The 19036-nt window shown below is 36.4% G+C and overlaps 1 protein-coding gene across 1 annotated transcript in view; it reads left to right on the forward strand.

Moving 5' to 3' along the window:
• The window catches only part of LOC107084010 (O-acetyl-ADP-ribose deacetylase MACROD1-like), a 583486-nt gene that overhangs the window by 412145 nt on the left and 152305 nt on the right, over positions 1-19036 (forward strand). Inside the window, exon 5 of the mRNA XM_015373637.1 lies at positions 12146-12176. Within this exon, the coding sequence (XP_015229123.1) occupies positions 12146-12176 (31 nt within the window). The remainder of the gene's footprint in view (positions 1-12145; positions 12177-19036) is intronic.

The raw sequence follows: 19036 nt of genomic DNA on the forward strand, positions 1-19036 counted from the left end.
ATTCTCTGTGTTAGCTTGTCTATATTTTTCTTGTCTATTTTAATCTTACTTTTGTTTTCAGTTGTATGTACAACACTTTGATTACCTTTGTTATTTTAAAATTGCCTCTAAAAAGGACATGGTATGGTTATGTTAAGAATGCTTATTGAGGATGCACATCAATATCATTAAATCAAACGTAATCTTGCTGAAATAATTATGTTGCTATAATTTCACCGCTGTGTAGGAATGTTTCCATTTTCTGTTTTTCAAACATAAATCTTGTTAAAGATTAAATGTTCCTTCAAATCATAAGAAACTACAACACTGAGTGAAAAATTTGAGAAGTTAAGGTACCATCTATCCATAGGCTACTTAAGCAAAAAAGTAAAGGCTTCAGTCTTTATTTTTTATATTTGGGCATTTCTTTACGATGTTTAATTTTCTATGAAGGATACAAGCCTGTAAGCCTCTCTGTAAATGTAAATAAACACCAGGCAGTATTTTAGATCAGCATACATGGCAGCCCCTAAACACATATATAGGGAATCCAAATATGACCGGAAATAGATGATGATAGAATGGAACGTTTTCCTACCCCCTCTTTGACTGCAAGTGTACTAATGAGTTGTATAGTGGAGTTCACTTGAAAGCCTCTTCAGTATTCTGTAATTGTAGTTTGGTTTTTACCTGGATGTCAGTCATAAAATGATCAAACAAAACTAAACATGAGGCCTTAATGCAAAATACATTTTAGGTGACAATGTTTGTGTCTTCAATTGAATTTGAAATAAGGAGACTAAATGTTGTATCTTTTAAAGAGATGGACAGTACATGTACACTCACTGTCCTGCTTTCTATTCCAGGATTAGCTGTGTTGTATTTTCAAACTCCTCTTCAGCTTGTTGGTTGTCAAAGAATGAGCAAATTGTATTGCTGCTCTTAATATCCTTTGCCTTAAGGGTGAGCTATAGTCGATCAAGCATATAGGTGGATATGGACCAGTGGCCCTAGCAACCATCATTTTAGTATCTGCTTTTCTCGGCTTCACTACCCTCCTCCATCCACAGACTTGCTGCCTTCACACCTTCTTTCGGTCCATTCATCTCTCAGCTGTCATTGTCTGACTGACTGACATGTAGTGGCCTGTTTTTCCTCCCCTGCAACAGGCTATCCATTGCATGTGCAGATGGTTTTAGTACGCTGGAACTGGGTGTGATGACAGCAATCACCAAAGCCCCTGATTTTCATTATAACCAAAGATAGTAATTCTGCTCTGATATCACCTTGTTTTCTTTACTCTACTGTGTAAATTCAAAAACCTATGTGTTGGCACTTTATATACTATATGTGAACCTGAGTTTGTGAGTCCATCTAATACTACAATAACAGCCAAAGGGAGATCTACAACAAAAATAGCTCTACTGAGAAAATAGCATCCCTTTTTATGTAATTTGTGTAAATCACAACCCGATTAAATATTGTGACATTCTCAAAGACTAAAGCTATTTTAGCAATTCAGATGAGAAAAAAAAATTCTGCCCACTGAAGTTTCACAGAATGAAGTACTTATTCCCTAGATTTGAAATAAATCAAATCTTGATCTTTGCTTGATATGTTACTAATCTCCTCTCTCCCTAAATAATTTCGTTAAACTGTGCTTATATATATATTTTGTTTGTTGTTATTATTGAGCAGAATTAGTTTTCCAGCCTATTGATTGTGTAGCACCTCATGTAGCCTCATGCAGATATTGATAAAGTTAACACATTTGAAGGAGCATGAAGCATTTAAAAAAGAACAACAAACTAAACACACACCCAGCAAGTCAGAAAGAACTCAGTATACTACTGCAGCATGGAAAAAATTTTCTTAAAGCAATGCTGGCTAGCCTTTTACAATCCAAGCACCTAATCTTCTCTTCTTTTAAGCAAAAAGCTTTTTGTAACTAACCTTAAAGATATAGAAGAAGATTTTCTTTTTCAGGGTAGATCCTCAAAATAAGTGGTCCTTTTAATTGTCAATCATTCTGGTGATATGTTTACGTTAAGCCGTCCTACAGTAGAGCCATTCAAAATTCCTCCACTTTCCTTGATGGTGGGCCTTGGCAAGTCCTTAGCTGGTCCCTTACAATTCATTTTTAAACATCAATCTTTGTAGTAACATATTCTTTCTTTCACGATTTGTGGGCATTAAGATTGAAAGAGAAGCACCATTTCCTGGTCAAACCCTGTAATTCAGTGAAAGGGTGGAGTCAGAGTAAAAAAAATATGCACACCAGGGAGAAGCAGGGGGTCACTCCAGTGGCTGAAAATTGGGGGGGATTTTGCTGGGAGTTGCAGGGAAGTGGGCTGCCATTCGGCTGGCATCTGACTGGGAGGGGCCATTTTGAATGGCTGCTATTGTACGTGCTAATCCCCAGTTAGCTATCTTTTTTCTGTGCATGCTCACTTTGAGGCGTATGTTTGTGGTTACGGCTTCAGACAGTCATGAAGCTCACCTTTATTACTGCGGTTCTTTGAAAATGGCCAAGAGTCGTAAGGAAAAAATTGTCTGCGCAATGTATGAGGAAAAAATAAATTATGGGATTTGCTGTCACAGCGGCCAGCTGTCGCCATAGGTTGTCGCTACCTGACAGCTGTGACTAATCGCAAAAAAGATGAGAATGGTCATAATTCCAAAGATGGTTGAACTAACTTCTGTATCAGCCTTCGATGCTTTTTGGTGCCAAAAATTCTGCATTGCTGCAAAAATATATTTGTATATTCCACAACTAATTTAGGCATAAAAAATGTATAGATATACATTTTTTTTTCAAATTTCATATATAAGGAAAATTATTTCCTATACAGGGAAAACGGGTTGATCTTTTCCTGAAATGTTCTGTTAGTTTTACTGTATGTCAGAACGAATGTGAAGTAAATCTTTGAAATAAGTTTGACTGTGCACTAAATATTTCATAAAAGACATGGTGATAATCAATGTGTGTTTTTCTTAATGTGAGGCAGGTCTTTCTGTTTTCTTTGGTCAGCAGTATTTCTTCCCTTTGAGCCACTCCTGTGGAAGTGGATCTTGTCCAATCTCTCTGTTTTAAATCATTATGTACAACCATAGCTGAATCAAGTGAAGCCTGCAATCGTTTGTGACCTGCAGTAATTCTTCAAGGCCAGACAACCCAGGGGAAAAGTAGATAATATTTCTCACTAAAGGTTTACAAAAGACTCAAAGCTGTAGATATGGCTTTGTAACCTACTCCAGACTAAAATGCATCTTTAAATAAAATTTTCATCTGTTCTTAAATGGTTCATGATCAAATGGTTTCTGAGATCTTTAAGCCTACTTCATCATGTCAGGAAGGGTCTTTTTAAGTGGTTATGTGAATATAAAAATCAAGCATTAATTGGATCTCTGATGCATTTTGTGTTTTGAAAAAAAAAACAAAAACTAAAGCTTAATTCATGATTTAAGTGAAGGGTAAAGTTAGTGTTGAAAAGCTTTGAAACCGAATAGATTTTCCTGTTTAGATGAGTGGGATGCTTCTTTCCACAGCTCTTTAGAATTTGCAACCATATTTTAACATTGCTTGATTTTTGTTTAAGCATTTGTTTTGTTGGAAGAAAAACAGCATGAAAACACTGCACAAACAATTCAGTCAGAGCGAATTCAAATTTTAACATTGCATATTTTCCTTTGATGTTTCATGTTTTTTTTGTGCTGATACAAATTCACACCAATATTTAATTTAATAGATTCATTGCTTTGTCAACACAAACACTAAAAAGATAAGCACTGGTAACAGTTGGATTTAAATGTCAGGTTTTCTTTAGATGAAATGGAAAGACTTGTTAGCAGGGCTTTTTTCTGATTTTATTGTTAGCAAGAAGGAAGACACCAGTTGTGACTCAAACATCAAGAGTTCTTCCACTTACAGCTTACATTGAATAAACTATTTTAAGGCGACCACCGAGGCTACTGTGTTGCTTCCTGTACAGCCAGCTGTGCTAAGTTCTTATGGACAGATATCATTTTGATAATAGTTTAATTTCATCAAAGCAGGTATAAAAAAGGTTGGATGTTCTCGGGCCATTAGGTGCCAGGTTTCCTATCCCCTACGTTTCTCCATCCTCCATTTAGCATAATGACACTCAGACAATCAGTGCTCATGTAGGAATATAGGCCGAGGTATTATGCAGAATAAAACGGTGTTAATGTGTGATGCTTAAATACCCTGCTCTGTAACAGTGATGTGATTTTACAGCTGCAGCCTGTATCTGATTACAGCAGAGGAAGCAGAATTTCAGACTTGCTGCTGTCAACAAAGAAGATTGTCTTGGATTCATTTTCTAATGCTCTGATGTAATTCCACGCTGTGGCAACACTTGTGTATAATAACAGCCTTGTGGTTATATTTGCGCTGGGTCTCCCCATGCTGCTGTGATTTATAAGCATAGATTCCATCTGCAAACAGGCTACGAGGCCTCAGCCTACTGGGGCACTACCCCAGGTCCAGTGCTATTTACTCAGCCAGCCGAGACCAAGCGTTCCCCTGGCAGAATCCTGTAGTCACTCAGCATGGCTTTCTCTCCCTTTAACCTATGTGCTCAAGGCTACTCTTCTGTGCAGGCAGCATGGGATAGTGAAGCACCTACCACAGGACACTGCTGCATTTTACTGCAAGTTAAGCTTTACTGTGTCACTTCCTGCTGCTTAACAAATGGCTGGGAACTGCAGGGTATCAGATCTATTGGTGGAATAATGGTGGTTTATGGAGCACTGTCTAGTGTAAGTTAGTCATACCAATTAATAAAACTGCTCAAACAGGGCACTTACATAGTGTAATTTTGCATTTTGTCACACTTAAATGCTTTATATGGTCAAATGGATTTGAACATAATTCAAAGATGGCCTCTAAGATAACAATATATTATATTTTGATAATGTTATCTAGATGCCAAAGCAAAGCAGCCACAGATCTTTCTTTTTTTTTTCTAAAACGATGTCAGATTTTTGCCAAATCCACCAGGAGACAAAATTTCTAAAACAGAAACCCTCTTATGTCTTTAATTTCACCAAATATTAATTGCTAAAAGAAATTGTGAGTTCATTAAGATACAGAATTTTAGCTATATTTTGTAGGGTTTATAACTTGGTGTATTGCATCTTTAGGCTTTGCACGGCTAAGGGGGGTCCAGGGTTATCCTCCCCCGGAAAATTTTGAAATGTAAACTCTTTGAAATGCTATTTCCTGCATTTTGAGGTGGAATACAGTTAATTTTTTTGTATTTATTATAACACTATTTTTTTCCTGATTATGGAAAGTCTGTGTGCTTGAGTAGAGGTGGAAATTTTATAAGGAAATGTCAGGTACAATATTGTTTCATAGGTTCATTCAAACAATCAGATAGTGTAATGATAGTTTCACACCTGCTGTACCTGCTGTTTCATTTTTAATGCTTGTACACATTAAGGTGTGTTAAGTTTTTACAGATACATCTGATGCTTCTGCTGCTCCTGTGTTCAATGGCAGAGAATGGATTAGCTGTATTTGCTGTGATAAGTGGGTAAAAAATAGTTATGTTTTTAAGTGAGAAAGTCCACCTCAAAACACCGTCTGTGCAGTCAGTACATCAATATTACGATCCTGCCCTAAAATATTATTTCGCTGTTGGAGGCGCGCATGCCCCGACAGAGTGACGGTGTTGTCACTGGGAATCCCCGTCAGCAGCTGCCTCAGGCCGGGTCGCCTCTTGGGGGATTTTCCTTACTGTTTGTAGCGGCTGGAAGTAGATGTTGCCGTTTTTCAGGTTTGTGGTACAAACTGTAGGAACCAGAATAAAAAAAGCTAACATATTTTGACAGCAGGTTTTGACATTTTAATTTAATTTAGGTCTTCATATACAGTTTCAATGGAGTGATGATATTGCTCTGCATCAGCAGCGCTGTGTCCGTCTCCCTGCCAGCTCGCAAATCAGTGTATCTGATTGGTTGATGTAGCATGTCGAGCAGCAAAAATTCATTTTTTCCAACTCCAGCATCTACTGCTTGTGAAATATTGCACATTTGAGCAAATTTTCAAGCGGAAAAACAGGGCGTACAATTTGTCATTTTTTTAGTAAATGCATACAGCACAGCAATGCATACAGCCGTACATTTGTACAATATACGACTGTACACATTGCTAACTAAAATCCTGTTAAGATATGTTGTGGCCAATATGAGTTGGTCTTGTTGCTCAGTTTAGCGATGCTTCCCGCCTTGTTTGATCAAAAATTGACCTTGATTTAGGTAAGTGAGGCTTTCAGTGCTTTAGACATTGTTCTTGATGTTTGACATTTGTAATCCCTTTGCTATTCACTGCTGAGTAGAGGGTGGCTTTCTCTATGATTCAGTTGGATCTCAAAGCCTTAGAAATAACTCTCTCTAAACTTGTCCAGGCTGATGGATGCCAATGACTTTGTTTCTCATCTGCTTTTGAATTTCTTTTAACTTTGTATTTGCTGGATATTAACATTGGTCTAATGATCTTAATCATTTCAGTGTTACATACAAAACACATCTATGGGGGATAATACTTATTTTTTTCTTTTGTAATGATATACAGAAACTATAGTTTGCTGTGATGCATTCTGATCTTTGTGGAGATGCTTAGAGGAAGGATGCTCCACTTAAAATTGTTGTGATAGATTAGGGAGGAGTCCCAGCAGCAAAATAATTTCCCCGGTGACCAATTTCCGAACACACTGTAAGCAAAGTATATCAGCTACCAACTGGTGTGTCAGGCAAAGCCTTATGGTATGGTTGCTGGAAGACATGCTGACTCATTTCTAACAAGCAGCCAGAGAAAGAAATGTATTAAACACAAAATCATAGGTCATGGCTGACTATTTCATTTACTGACCTAATTAATGCCAGACCCCAAACTCTTAGAAAACTGTGTAAAGGGGATGCACAGGATTGATGCAAAATTAAAGGTAATACAAGAATAGCTATACTAGTCTTTTTGCTGTATGCAGTTCCTAGCTTTGATTCTGTCACAACTATCGAAATGGTTTATTAATTTTGTAATTTTCTTCTTGTGGTACAAAACCCTGAAATTTAAGTTTAATTTCATTAAAATGTTCAATAAAGCTTGGCTACTTCACCTTCAAGGTCGTTTCAATGTTTCTGGTTTGCAGAATATTTGCAGAACATCATTCCTGTTGAAAAGAAATTCTTACTGTTCTCAGCAATTGGTAAACACTGTTAGGGAAGTTACTTTAAAAATAATAACTTTTGCTGATTACTCTGTACTTCTATTATTAAGGTACATTACTTTTGTAGTTATCATTTAGGGAAAGCAGCTTTTTTGCAGCTTATTTTGAGTAAAGTTCTACTATTGAGAACACAACAAGTATTTATTTTGAGCTCTTTATTATAAACTATGTAATGTAATGTAAACTGCGCACTTGAAAATAAAACAGCTAGTCCTGTACAATGTAATGAAACTTTCAAAATAACTCATATCTAAAGAAAAAAAAAACATTCATTGCATGAAAACCTCCACATTTTACTGATCCATCTGATCAATAAATACAGTAAAATAAACACTGAATTGAAAAGGCTGTGTTAACTGAATATGCTGGCCTTCTTAGCAGTGGGATAACAGGGATCAGGAGATATTAACAGATAGGCTGCAGGCAACAGATACCACATCCCAACACAATGCGTGAATATGCCTTATGAATACAGCTTTCACTCTAAGGAAACAATTAAGTATGTTCAACTTCAAGCTTGATCCCATACTTAGTATCGCTGAATCTGTACTACAGAACATTGTGTCATCCTCTCACTCGGCAAAAGAGAAACAGTTCTACTCAATGATGTTGCTGTAGATGTCTGCAGAAACATTCCTAATTTTCTCTGCAGGCTTTGTATCATGCACTAGATGACTAACGGACATGCCGCTGCTCCCCATCGGGAACACATTTATGCACCTGAGGAGACTGTTGCTGTCACAATGCAGTGGCAGTCACACAATGTCACTTCCAGTGTTTTTGTGGAAGGATAAACATCATTAGGTTTTTTAATCAGCTTGTCAGAAGCATGAAAAAATTGCAGGTGAAGGGGCTATTTTTCCATCATTGTGCGCAATATTTACTCTAAGCATTTCACCCAGGTGCTGCGCTCTGTGCTTGTGGTCTAGTAAGCACAGTTAGAGGGAATCAGGAACACGAAATCCAACAGTTTCTCTAATCATTGGCTCTTCTCATTTGGCTCTGGAAAATAATGATATTACAGAGACTTATTTGCTCTGGCTATTTCTTTTTTTCTGCTACAGTTTTAGTCCAGTATTAAAGTTCTTAAACAAAATGAATAGTTAGATGCCTTTGATATTTATTTTGCGTGTGGAAGTCGCTAAAAAGCTGGAAATTTTATTTTCTGATCCATTAGTCCCCTGCACTGTGGTACTGACTGGATGACACTATAAATATATTAGTCCTCAAAACTTTTTGTACACTTCTCTGGTTGTCTTAATTCTGTCAATAAACACCCCTTAAACAAAGCAAATACATGTGTCATAGTGGGCTCAGATCCTGACAGCATCCAATTAGGTGATTATCTGATGCTTCTTCACAACAGCAAGATCAATAGTTTTTAATGGATTAGCCAGCAGACTAATAAAAGGGAATTTCATTGATTATGCTGCGGGTTGTCATTGCCTCACTGTGATATTGTGGGAATTAGCTGATGTCAAAGCAGACATTCAAGTTAAAGCGACTGACATTGGGGCTGTTCAAATTATATTGGATAACAGTTGTGGAGGCAAAAGCTTATGTAAGGTATTAGAAAATGTTTTTAATCTTAACTGATTGTAATATTTATCCTTGCTCTTATTTTAGAATTGATTCTCCCACTTAAATAGGCTTAAAATGTAACCATAGTATAATTTACTTGGTTATAACTTTCCCCAAACTAACCTAAATGTTTAGTTATTTAACCCTTTTGTACTTTTAGCCGGCCTCTTTCTTTGCCACAGGCAGAATTTATCACTGGACTAGAAAGTGCCGCACTCTGCCATGCTTCATCCTTTGTGGTTTGTGTCAGACCCAGACAGTCATCAGAAAAGGTCAAAGCTTTGGTAAAAGATTTAAATCAGCCTAAAATAAGAGAGATTTACCCTGACAGGCAGAGGCTGAAAACTGGTAAATAAGAAAGCAAGCAGAGACTCATTCCTCATCACTTAAACCAAGGACAAACAGGGCTATTGTATTTCAAACTAGGGGCTGTAGCGTGTGCGCCATCTTAATATGATTGCATGATTATTTCAGAAACCACAAGAGGAACACTGTTTTTGTTCTCCCCTTCTTCAGATCTATTAATCGTGTTTTTCTTTCTGAAATGAGGTGATCTTGACATAGCTGAAAGCAGCAACATATTTTTAAATCCAACTTGGCAGGGTCAGTGTGGAAAAAGAAAAACTGCTGGCTTTCTTTTGACTGAGGAGCAAATTCGCATATTGTTGTTGTATTTTGATGTGTCTCTTAGCTGTTTTATATCCATCCAGATGTGTGAGGTTCTAGTGTACCATTTACATTTTCCCCCCATTTGTATCTTTACTATATTAATGCTTTAGCAACACTTTTTGATGAATGCAGGAACTGAGGCGCTTATTTAACTTGTTTTGAGGACAAACAGGACATTTGGAAAAATCCTTCCTCTTTAGTGTTTATTAATGTACTTAAAAGATGAATGGGATAAAGGGAAGCTCACAGAGAGGCCTATGCATCATAATATATTAGCTCACCGGAGAAAAGAATAATGAAACTATTTTAAGCTTTAAAGCCATGCTTGAATAATATATCTGTTCCAAAATGCAACAAAGCAAGAACTATTACTAGGTAGTTACTTTTTATAATCTTTTCAGAAAAGACATTCATAAATATATGTTGAGTTTTTTGCTCTTTAGCCTATAAAAAGCTTATAGTTTGAATTTTTATACTGTGTTATCTGGAAGTTTTTTTTTTATAAACACAAAGGCAAGACAATATTTGTATAGTGCAATTCTATACAAGGACAATTGAAATAGCTTTATATCAATTGAACAATAAAATAGTCAAACAGTACAGGCAGAAAAAAGCAAATGAAGAAAACAACATGGTAAAAACAGGTTTGACCACAATCTAAAAATGATAATACCTAAATTAACAGTTTAACTTCAACAGTCAAAGGCAGTTCTAAATAAGTAAGTTTTTAACTGACTCAAAATAACTCAGGCTTTCAGCACTTTTACAGTCTTTTGAAAGTTTGTTCCAAATAAGTGGAACATAGGAACTAAATGCTTCTTCTCCATGTTTGGTTTTAGCTCTGGGTGTACAGAGCAGGCTTGAAGGTGAAGTCGAGTTTTTTTTCAGGTACATTTCACTTCACCTAAGACTTAGCATTTGTAAGATAAATGGAAAAAAAATTGACCTGTTCGGAAATTCATAACCTATACAGTCTGATAAAATAATACTAGGTTTAATTATTATAATATAATTAACATCATTGATATTATTTTGTCCTTATTAATTCACTTGCAGGTATTGTTGTCCTATGATCCATTTATCCTCACACTGCTTGGTTTTCTTTTCCCAACTGTAGTTTAAACTAAATGTTTAGATTTAAAGTTTGTTTAAATGCATAGCCCTTTGCACACATACAGGTGAAGTCTATATTAAAGTTGTCTTACTATAGCTTTATATAGGAGCAGTTACCTTAAGTACTAAGCTGAAGCTCGCTCATACTCACTGTCCTGATGTCAATTGCACTTTATTTTGGCAGTGTGGAGTAGGGGTGTAATGATTCATTTGAACAATGACACGATTTATATCATGATTCATGGTTTTCCATTCGATTCATGGTCGATTTTTGATTCATTTCTAACAATCCGATCGGATACCGTGACTTGAAATCAATTCAGTAATTCTTAAGCCAAAAATGTAAGCCATCTAAAATAAAAACCTGCTTACTGAAAATCTCCTAGATTTTTATTGTTTCTTTTAAGGGAACTTAGGTATAAAGTAAATAAATAAAAGCGAATACAGTCACATTTTTTTCAGTTCAACTAACACTCCGAAAATAATTATTGTACTTGGTGCATTTTAATTTAAAAATGCGCATTTTTAAATTAAAATGCACTAAGTACAATAATTATTTTAAGTATAGGTTTATCTGATGCTTTTTTTTATTTTAACTTGAAAATATTACAACTTTAACACAAAAGTAAAAACTCCAAAATCTCCTCAGTTTGAATCAAAAGTACAAGCAGCAAGGTTTTCTATCTACCATATAAATAAAGAAATGCCAGTAGTCTGAGTAATAGCATACTGATGAAATGAGGCCTTGGGTGGATATTTATGTGTTATTAGGTACAACAAGCTCTATTGTATATGTAACTATGAATATACAGGGGTGGGATTCACTGTTTCCCTTTGGCAAAATAAGCTAATGACTGCTGTTTTAAATGTTGAGGATTAATAGCCTTGTTCCCTAATGTAGATTTACCAAACATCTCCTTTTAACATTCTGGGATCATGACTTTACTTTAATATGTGAGTTTATAAAGGGGTCTTTAGCTATAGCCTTTAAAAATGCTGTTGTTTTAAAAAGAAACCCTACATTAATCTGTGTATTTGTGTGTGCATTGTAAATGGGAGCTATATCAGTATTCACAATATACTGTAGTTGTACATTTGCATTGCAAGAATTCATGCAAAGGGTTCTGTAAATTGCTTCTCCTGGGAACAAACAGGTGAAGGCAGACATAGGTAAACAGGCACCATCCTAAGGTAAACACTGTGTGTCCCACATGCCTGCAGTTTAATGCACATGTAGGCAGGCACGCAGTTGATTATGTCTAAATACCTCTGCTGCAGATTTCAAATGGGAAGTCACAGTATTGTGTTTACAGGAAGCTAAAAACATAATCATGAATCAACATATTTGAAGTTATTCTTTTACATTATCGTAAAAGAGCAAAATGTTATGTTTTTTGCAACATTATAATTACTTAATTACTTATGATTATATTTAATATATTTTTAAAATTTTTATACTCTGATTTTGTGCTTAAATTGGTGGCTTTTTATCTCATTGTATAGTCTATAGTAACAATCGATTTCTTTGTTCTTTCTTTTTCTTCTTACAGGCCTTCCCATGTATTTCCACAGGCATTTACGGTAAGCTGTTGTTTTTCTGTGAACTTATTTGTGCTGCCTGCATGTTTTTTGACTGCTTTTCCCACATAACTTTGCAGGCAACACATAAAAACTTTATATCACACATAAGGAAATGCAGTAAAGAAGAAGGTTAATATAATAAAGACCAAGAACATTGCTTTGTCCTCTCATGGGACCGGAGCGAATTTGCCGGAAGGCATCCCTGGCAGAAGACTGGCTGTACTCATTGCATTTAAACAAAGTCACTCGCAAAAAGTCAGAAAAAAAATAACTTTAGAGTTGTTTTCATAAACTGAATTAGAAGTTTATTCTTAACAAAGTTACAAGGAGATTAGTTGTTGCGTTCTTGTTCTGAGAATTTCTATTCCCCCTGTGGGGGGAAAAATCATGCAGTTTATTCTTTGTATTGAATTAGCATATAGCTTCAATAATCTCAGTAGGAGCCAAATGTTTATGGTTAATTAACATGCAAATCATCTATCTCTGTAACTAACAATTAGTCAGCACTATTCTGGTTCCAAATGAAGTTAAAACTTCTTTTAAGTGCTTTTCTGATCACAGATATAAGTAAAAAATAAAAGGTCTCCTGGACCTCCTTATAACAAGGTTGCCGTTCTCTTAACTGTGCCACAGCACTCACAAGTGGATCACTCTGCAGCCACTGTGTTTCTATCAAAAACAAATTATTTTCAAATGATATGTTAATATTTCATCAGGGCTTGCTTTAATTTATCAAGGTCTCTTTTTAAAGTGATGCTGAAAATGAGCACAGGGACAGATGAGTTGCTTAAATAGACTTTTAATTACTTGATGAGGGACGTGGATGAAAGCAATTTTACTGTGAATGAAACCTTGGCAACAACAGATAACTTATAAACCCAGTTTAGATAGGCCCAATCTGCTTAGTATTTTCAGTCATCTATACAATCAACCTGGAAAGACTATATTTGCATAAATATGACACCAGTTTGAACACCTCATGTGTGGTGTAAAATAAATTACAGCAAAGTTTTTTTTTAATGGGATTAATGCATCCTAATCAGATGCCCGAGGCATCACCAGGAAGACGTCCAGGAGGCGTCTCCCTGGTGTGTTCCAGGCACGTCCCACAGGGAGGAGGCCCAGGGGGAGACCCAGGACACGCTGGAGGGACTATGTTTCTCGGCTTGCCTTGAGGCGCCTTGGGATTTCCCCGGTAATGTGGCTGGAGAGAGGGACGTCTGGGCCTCCCTACTGAAGCTGCTACCCCCGCAACCCGACCCCGGATAAGCGGAACAAGATGCATGCATGGATGGATGGATGGATGGATGGATGGATGGATGGATGGATGGATGGATGGATGGATGGATGGATGGATGGATGGATGGATGNATGGATGGATGGATGGATGGATGGATGGATGGATGGATGGATGGATGGATGGATGGATGGATGGATGGATGGATGGACAGTAATGGTAAAACCAATATATAATAGATTTTTGTTAATCATTGCAACTTTTGTCCTTTTAAAGGTCATAGCTGAAACTTTTTCCTTTAAAAGCAATATATCGACAGACTGGTGCTGATTAACTAATTTTACTGAAAACAAAATGTATCTGCTTTTGGTTTCGATGCTGACTTTGTCACGAAAGTACTTTGAAGTTTCCTCAAACGTAGCTCAGATTTTGACCGATTCCTAATGGCTACTTCTTACATTTCTGGATTCAAGGCAAAAGAATAGAACAAAAACAAGGATAAACAATGGCAAGGCTTTGCGGTGCATGTATATACAGGAAGTTTGTTCGTTTGAAACCAAATATGAAGAAACAAAAACATATTATAATTTTTGTATTTCGTTTATTGAACATATGCGGATCCTTTACCCCTCTGTTCAACCAAATTTTGAAGTTGAGCTAAATTACACACCTGTGTAAGTAAGAGATGTTCACTTGTTGTGCTGTGATGCATTCCAGATGCTGATGCACACCACTTTTCTAAAATATGTGGCTGTTGTACTGTTGCTGCTCACTGTTCCAGCTCCACATCAACTTAGAACAGTGTTGATCATGCAGTCATCTGGTACATCTGGTTGAGTTTACATGCAAAAGACTGAATATGCAGACTTTGGATTACATTTTCTGGACTTATATGTAAAAAAATATAAAAAATGAATGAATAAATTCACAAATACCAACAAAATGACATTTTGATTACAAAAACATTAATACATCTTAACCAGTTGGTAATGCTACTCTCTACAGATCTAGACAGATACATTCAAATACAAATGGGTGTGCAGCATTGAAAATGAATAATAGAGAAATACGATTTTCCAGACACCTTGGTCTACATATGGCTAGAGACTGGAGCTGTTTATTTTTTCTTAATAGTCTTTAAAAATAAGAATGCAATTTTCAACCAAAGCCATCACCTTTTCTCCTTTATTAAATCAGCATTATAACTAACCAGCAGCTGTCACTGAGGGACACTGAATTACTAAATGGAGAGGAGCGCTGATTACACAGGCTGACAGACCTTGGCAGTGCTCATTAAAACGGCTGAAACTTCCCTGAATGTTAATGGCTACAAAATGTTCATGCATCCTGAGGCATTGCTAAATGTTCTTGTTAGTATAGACCAGTGTGTGTTGTAGAAAGTCCTTTTAAATTACCAGCTGTGAAAACTACACAGGTACATGTCAAAAAGTTAGATTATGATGAAAAAGTTTGCTATTTTTCTGTCACTTTAGAAAGCGACAGAATGTTATAAATAATATAAAGAGAAATATTTGCAGCCTTTTTTTTTTATTTGATTATGACTAAGACATAATGAAAACCCAAAATTAGCATCTGCATATTGTGAAAATGTTAAATATTCAATTTGAGATTTATTCATTTACTTCCTGATTTATTTGTTTGTTTTATTTTTAAAAGTCACTGAAATAAAAGTCGGAGAAAATGCAAAGTAGTGTTACAAAATAAGTGCTGATAAATTAAAACTCTAATGAAATAGATAAATAACTAAATGTGGAAGTGAATAAATAAGTTACTTCATGGTGACAATGTACTTCATAAAATTCTTAGTAATAATTTATAAATAGCATAACTTATCGATTTATTGCGCTGCATGGTGACAGTGGGTGGCAATGGTAACCGGGGTCTTTCTGCATGGTATGTGCATGTTCTTTCTGTGCATGTGTGGCTTCTCTCCGGGTACTCCGGCTTCCTCCCACAATCAAAAACCATGACTGTTTGGTTAATTGGCTTCTCTAAATTGTCCTATGGAGTGTGTGCATGGTTGTGTGTCTCTGTCTTGCCCTGCAACAGACTGGTGACCTATTCAGTGTGCACCCTGCATCTCGCCCATAAACAGGGTCCTGGTTAGGCACCAGCCCAACCGGGACCCTGACATGACTAAGTGGAATAGGTTGGATAAATGGATATTTATTAATGTAATTTTGTATGAAAAGGCTCTTCATAGAAATGTAACAAAAGCTGGATTCCTCACTATAGTGTTAATGTGAATGAGCAGCAAAATGCCATGACCTGAGACCCAAAGAGTATCTATGGAGTATTGTCAACAGAAAGAGGACAGACACCAGATCTGACAATACAGATGACCTAAAGGTTAGGATGAAAAGAACCGGAGCTTCTAACAGAACCTCTGGTTGACTGCCTCAATGCCACGCTGAATGCTACAGCATTAAGTCTGGCAAAAAAAAAAAAGAAGCCCAACCAGGTATCGAATCTCAGAATCAAGCATACTTTTTAGAGGACTGACTTTTCTTTTTTAATCCTTTTTTTAAATAAAAAACACAATATTCAAATTTTGCAACACACTGTATTTTTATTCTCTGTAACTTACAATCATCCAAACTGAGAAGATATAAAAGCTTGAAAGAATTTACCCTATGTGTAATGAATCTATACAAGTTTAACTATCAGAAATGAGCGACAAGTTATGTTTAACTTTTTCGTTGTATTTACTTTAAAAAGAAATAAACATGACATTTTCAGTAGTAGTTTTGAAACTGTTATGTCTTCTTTTTGTATTACACAGTTTTTATTTATTACCACAGCTGAAAAGATTATTGCTGAACACCTTAGGATACAATAACATTATCTTATGGGTGTCTTTACTTTTTTTTTTTTTCCTTTCTCTTTCATATTGCTATACAACTTTAGTGAAGTGTTCATAGATCTTATAACAGATTCTCATTAATTATATCCAATGATGGATGTTACAGAATTTCAAAGAGTTGCTTTTGCCTCTCCTGCTGTATGAAAACAAAGACTGTGCTAGAGTTTGCACAAGAAAGAGAGCTTTTTATTCCGCTGTTGTTGACGATACCGCAACTTATTGCTGTTTATTGTTGTACTGTGTGCTGCTTCACCAGTGGGAGCCTGTCGTAGCACTCCACCAGGAGCGCCCTCACATCAAAGACTAGTGTCTGCAGAGCCAGGCATGCTGTAGTGGGGAGGAATTAAACAGCCTGTTCAATAAATAAACAGCTTAGCGCTTCCCATAACTGCATCTTCACTGAACAATACAGCTGATTAAGACTAAAGATTCTCACACAGCAGAGGGCAAATAGAGGAGGGACTTTGAAAGTAGCTTGAGCATAGCGCTTTACACTCTCTGTGATGTTGTTCTCTGGCTCCTCGCTGTGCCCCCAGAGTGCTGCTGTGCTCTGAGAGAGGCCCTGCTCTCTTGTCAGGAGGTTTGACATTTTATGTACATTTTAGATAACCTTTAAGGTCAGCTACCATTTCAGCAACGTAAACAAAAGCTTTTTGGAGTGTGAGTCACATCTTCCTCATGTCTTTCTTTCTGTGTGTTCCTTTTTTATCTACCTCTGTGGTATGCATGTGCCTTTAGCTATCTTTTTTTTTTTTTTTGTAAATATACGCTTAGAGGAACAACTGATTAGTGTTGCAGACCAGCCTTTTTGTGATTTTTCTCATTTTAAAACTTGTAGAAATCTTCTGTAATAAATTCTAAAGGTACTTAGTGTCTTTTGTTTGACAGTTGTTTCAAATGTGTTGCAAGATGATAAGGCGATAAATGCATACCTTAAAGGACACACTCTTTGCTTTAATTTTAACATTTTTTTCCTTTGTTTATTTTTGCTTTAACATGTGTTGGACTGCATATGGTAAATAAGAAAATCAAATAAAAAAAAATTCAAACAGATATAAACCAAGACATAGTAGCGGTAAAACAGGGTGACCAAACGTCCGTATTTCCCTGGACATATCCGTATTTCACGTCCTGTCCACCACCCTAGGTAAAATAGATTTATAATATGTCAGATTTTAAATCTATTTTCCAGATTTGGTTGTCAAAAAAAAAAAATCTTCCAGAACTCCTTACTTCTTTTTTTTCCACATGCCCTGTGAAGGACCGATTGCTGCCCTCATGATATACTTAGAGCAAATTTTGGCAGACTGTTCTTCAAAAACCTGATCATTTCTAAAGTAGACAGGCATGCTGAATGTACTGTTTTTTTCCCATGCTTTGGAAAAGTTGCCCAATTCAGATCAAACAAAAGATTTTTTGTTTTGTTTTTCCTGCTCAGTTGTTGAAGTTCTTATACTGAAAGCTGATGTAGCAGGGCTGATTCTAAATCTTGCTTTCATGTTATATTTTCTGGTTTTCCATTCTTAGATTAAAGTAGATATAATGCTTTAAAATTCCACTATTTAGGGGTCTGAGAGCCTAAGAAATACCTGGTAAGTCTTTAGATTTTAAGTTTACTTAATAGTATACCGCTCAAACCATATTTTTAACAAATAGACAGGCTTTCTGATCTAAAACAAATCTTTTTTTATTGTTTTTAATTACTGTCTTTGCTATAATGTGTGTTGATACTGATGTATCATTCCCATTGAAAATCCTAAGGACCAAAGTGTAACAGAACTATGTGATATGTCATAACATCTGATTGAACTCCAATAATGAACACATCCTTTTTGTCGGTTATTTTCCAGGCACTAAAAACCTAAATTATTAAACCACTATTTAAAAAGAGCAACTTTGACAAGCTACTACTGCAGAGCTACAGGCTCATCTCTAACTTCCCCCTCAACAGTAAGATTATTGAAAAAGTTGCATTTCGACAGTTAAACGCCTTCTTAACAACGAAGAGCCACTACCATGTCTTCCAGTGCTCACCATTGTACAGAATCTCCCTGATATCCATATAATGTACCCAGTGAAAAAACGATTGTGGTACCATTAGGCTATAATCACACTGCAGGCCTTAATGCTCAGTTCCAATTTTTATTTGTGAAGTTCAAATACGATTTGCGTTTTGTATGTTATCTCCTTTGTGAACTGCATTCGTACAGCTTAACTGTCCCACATGTGCAGTAGAAGACACAATGATGTCGCAAGTAGAGGGCGGGCTCCATGTTTAGAGCAGCTAACATGGATGGTAGTGCTGCAGCACATCCAGCAATCTTTCATTTTTTTCCCCAACCGGAGCCAAGCAGCACATAAACAATGCAACCTTTTAAGAGGCTAAAAAAGAAAGACTGCTCTCCGAAATATTGTCCCCCAGGGTTGTTTTTTCTCATTAGGGAGCTTTGTTGAGTTTTAATGACGTACATTTCAGAAGAAAGCAACCTGGCTATTCAGACCCATGTCGCATTTGAAAGGATCAGATACATATCAAATAGCCAAGTGGCCTGGGCCGCGTCGGACAAAACCCGATCTGTGTTGTCCATGATCATGAAAAGATCAATTAGATGTTGCAAATATGGGCCAAAAAAGTCGTATTTGGTCCACTTCAGGCTGCAGAATGAACATGTCCTTAGACCAGGAGCAGGGGCGGATTTAGGAAATTTGGGGCCCTAGGCAAAGACAGGCAGGGGGCCC

This window comes from Cyprinodon variegatus, unplaced genomic scaffold, assembly GCF_000732505.1.
Source record: "Cyprinodon variegatus isolate N-32 unplaced genomic scaffold, C_variegatus-1.0 Scaffold90, whole genome shotgun sequence".
Taxonomy (NCBI): domain Eukaryota; kingdom Metazoa; phylum Chordata; class Actinopteri; order Cyprinodontiformes; family Cyprinodontidae; genus Cyprinodon; species Cyprinodon variegatus.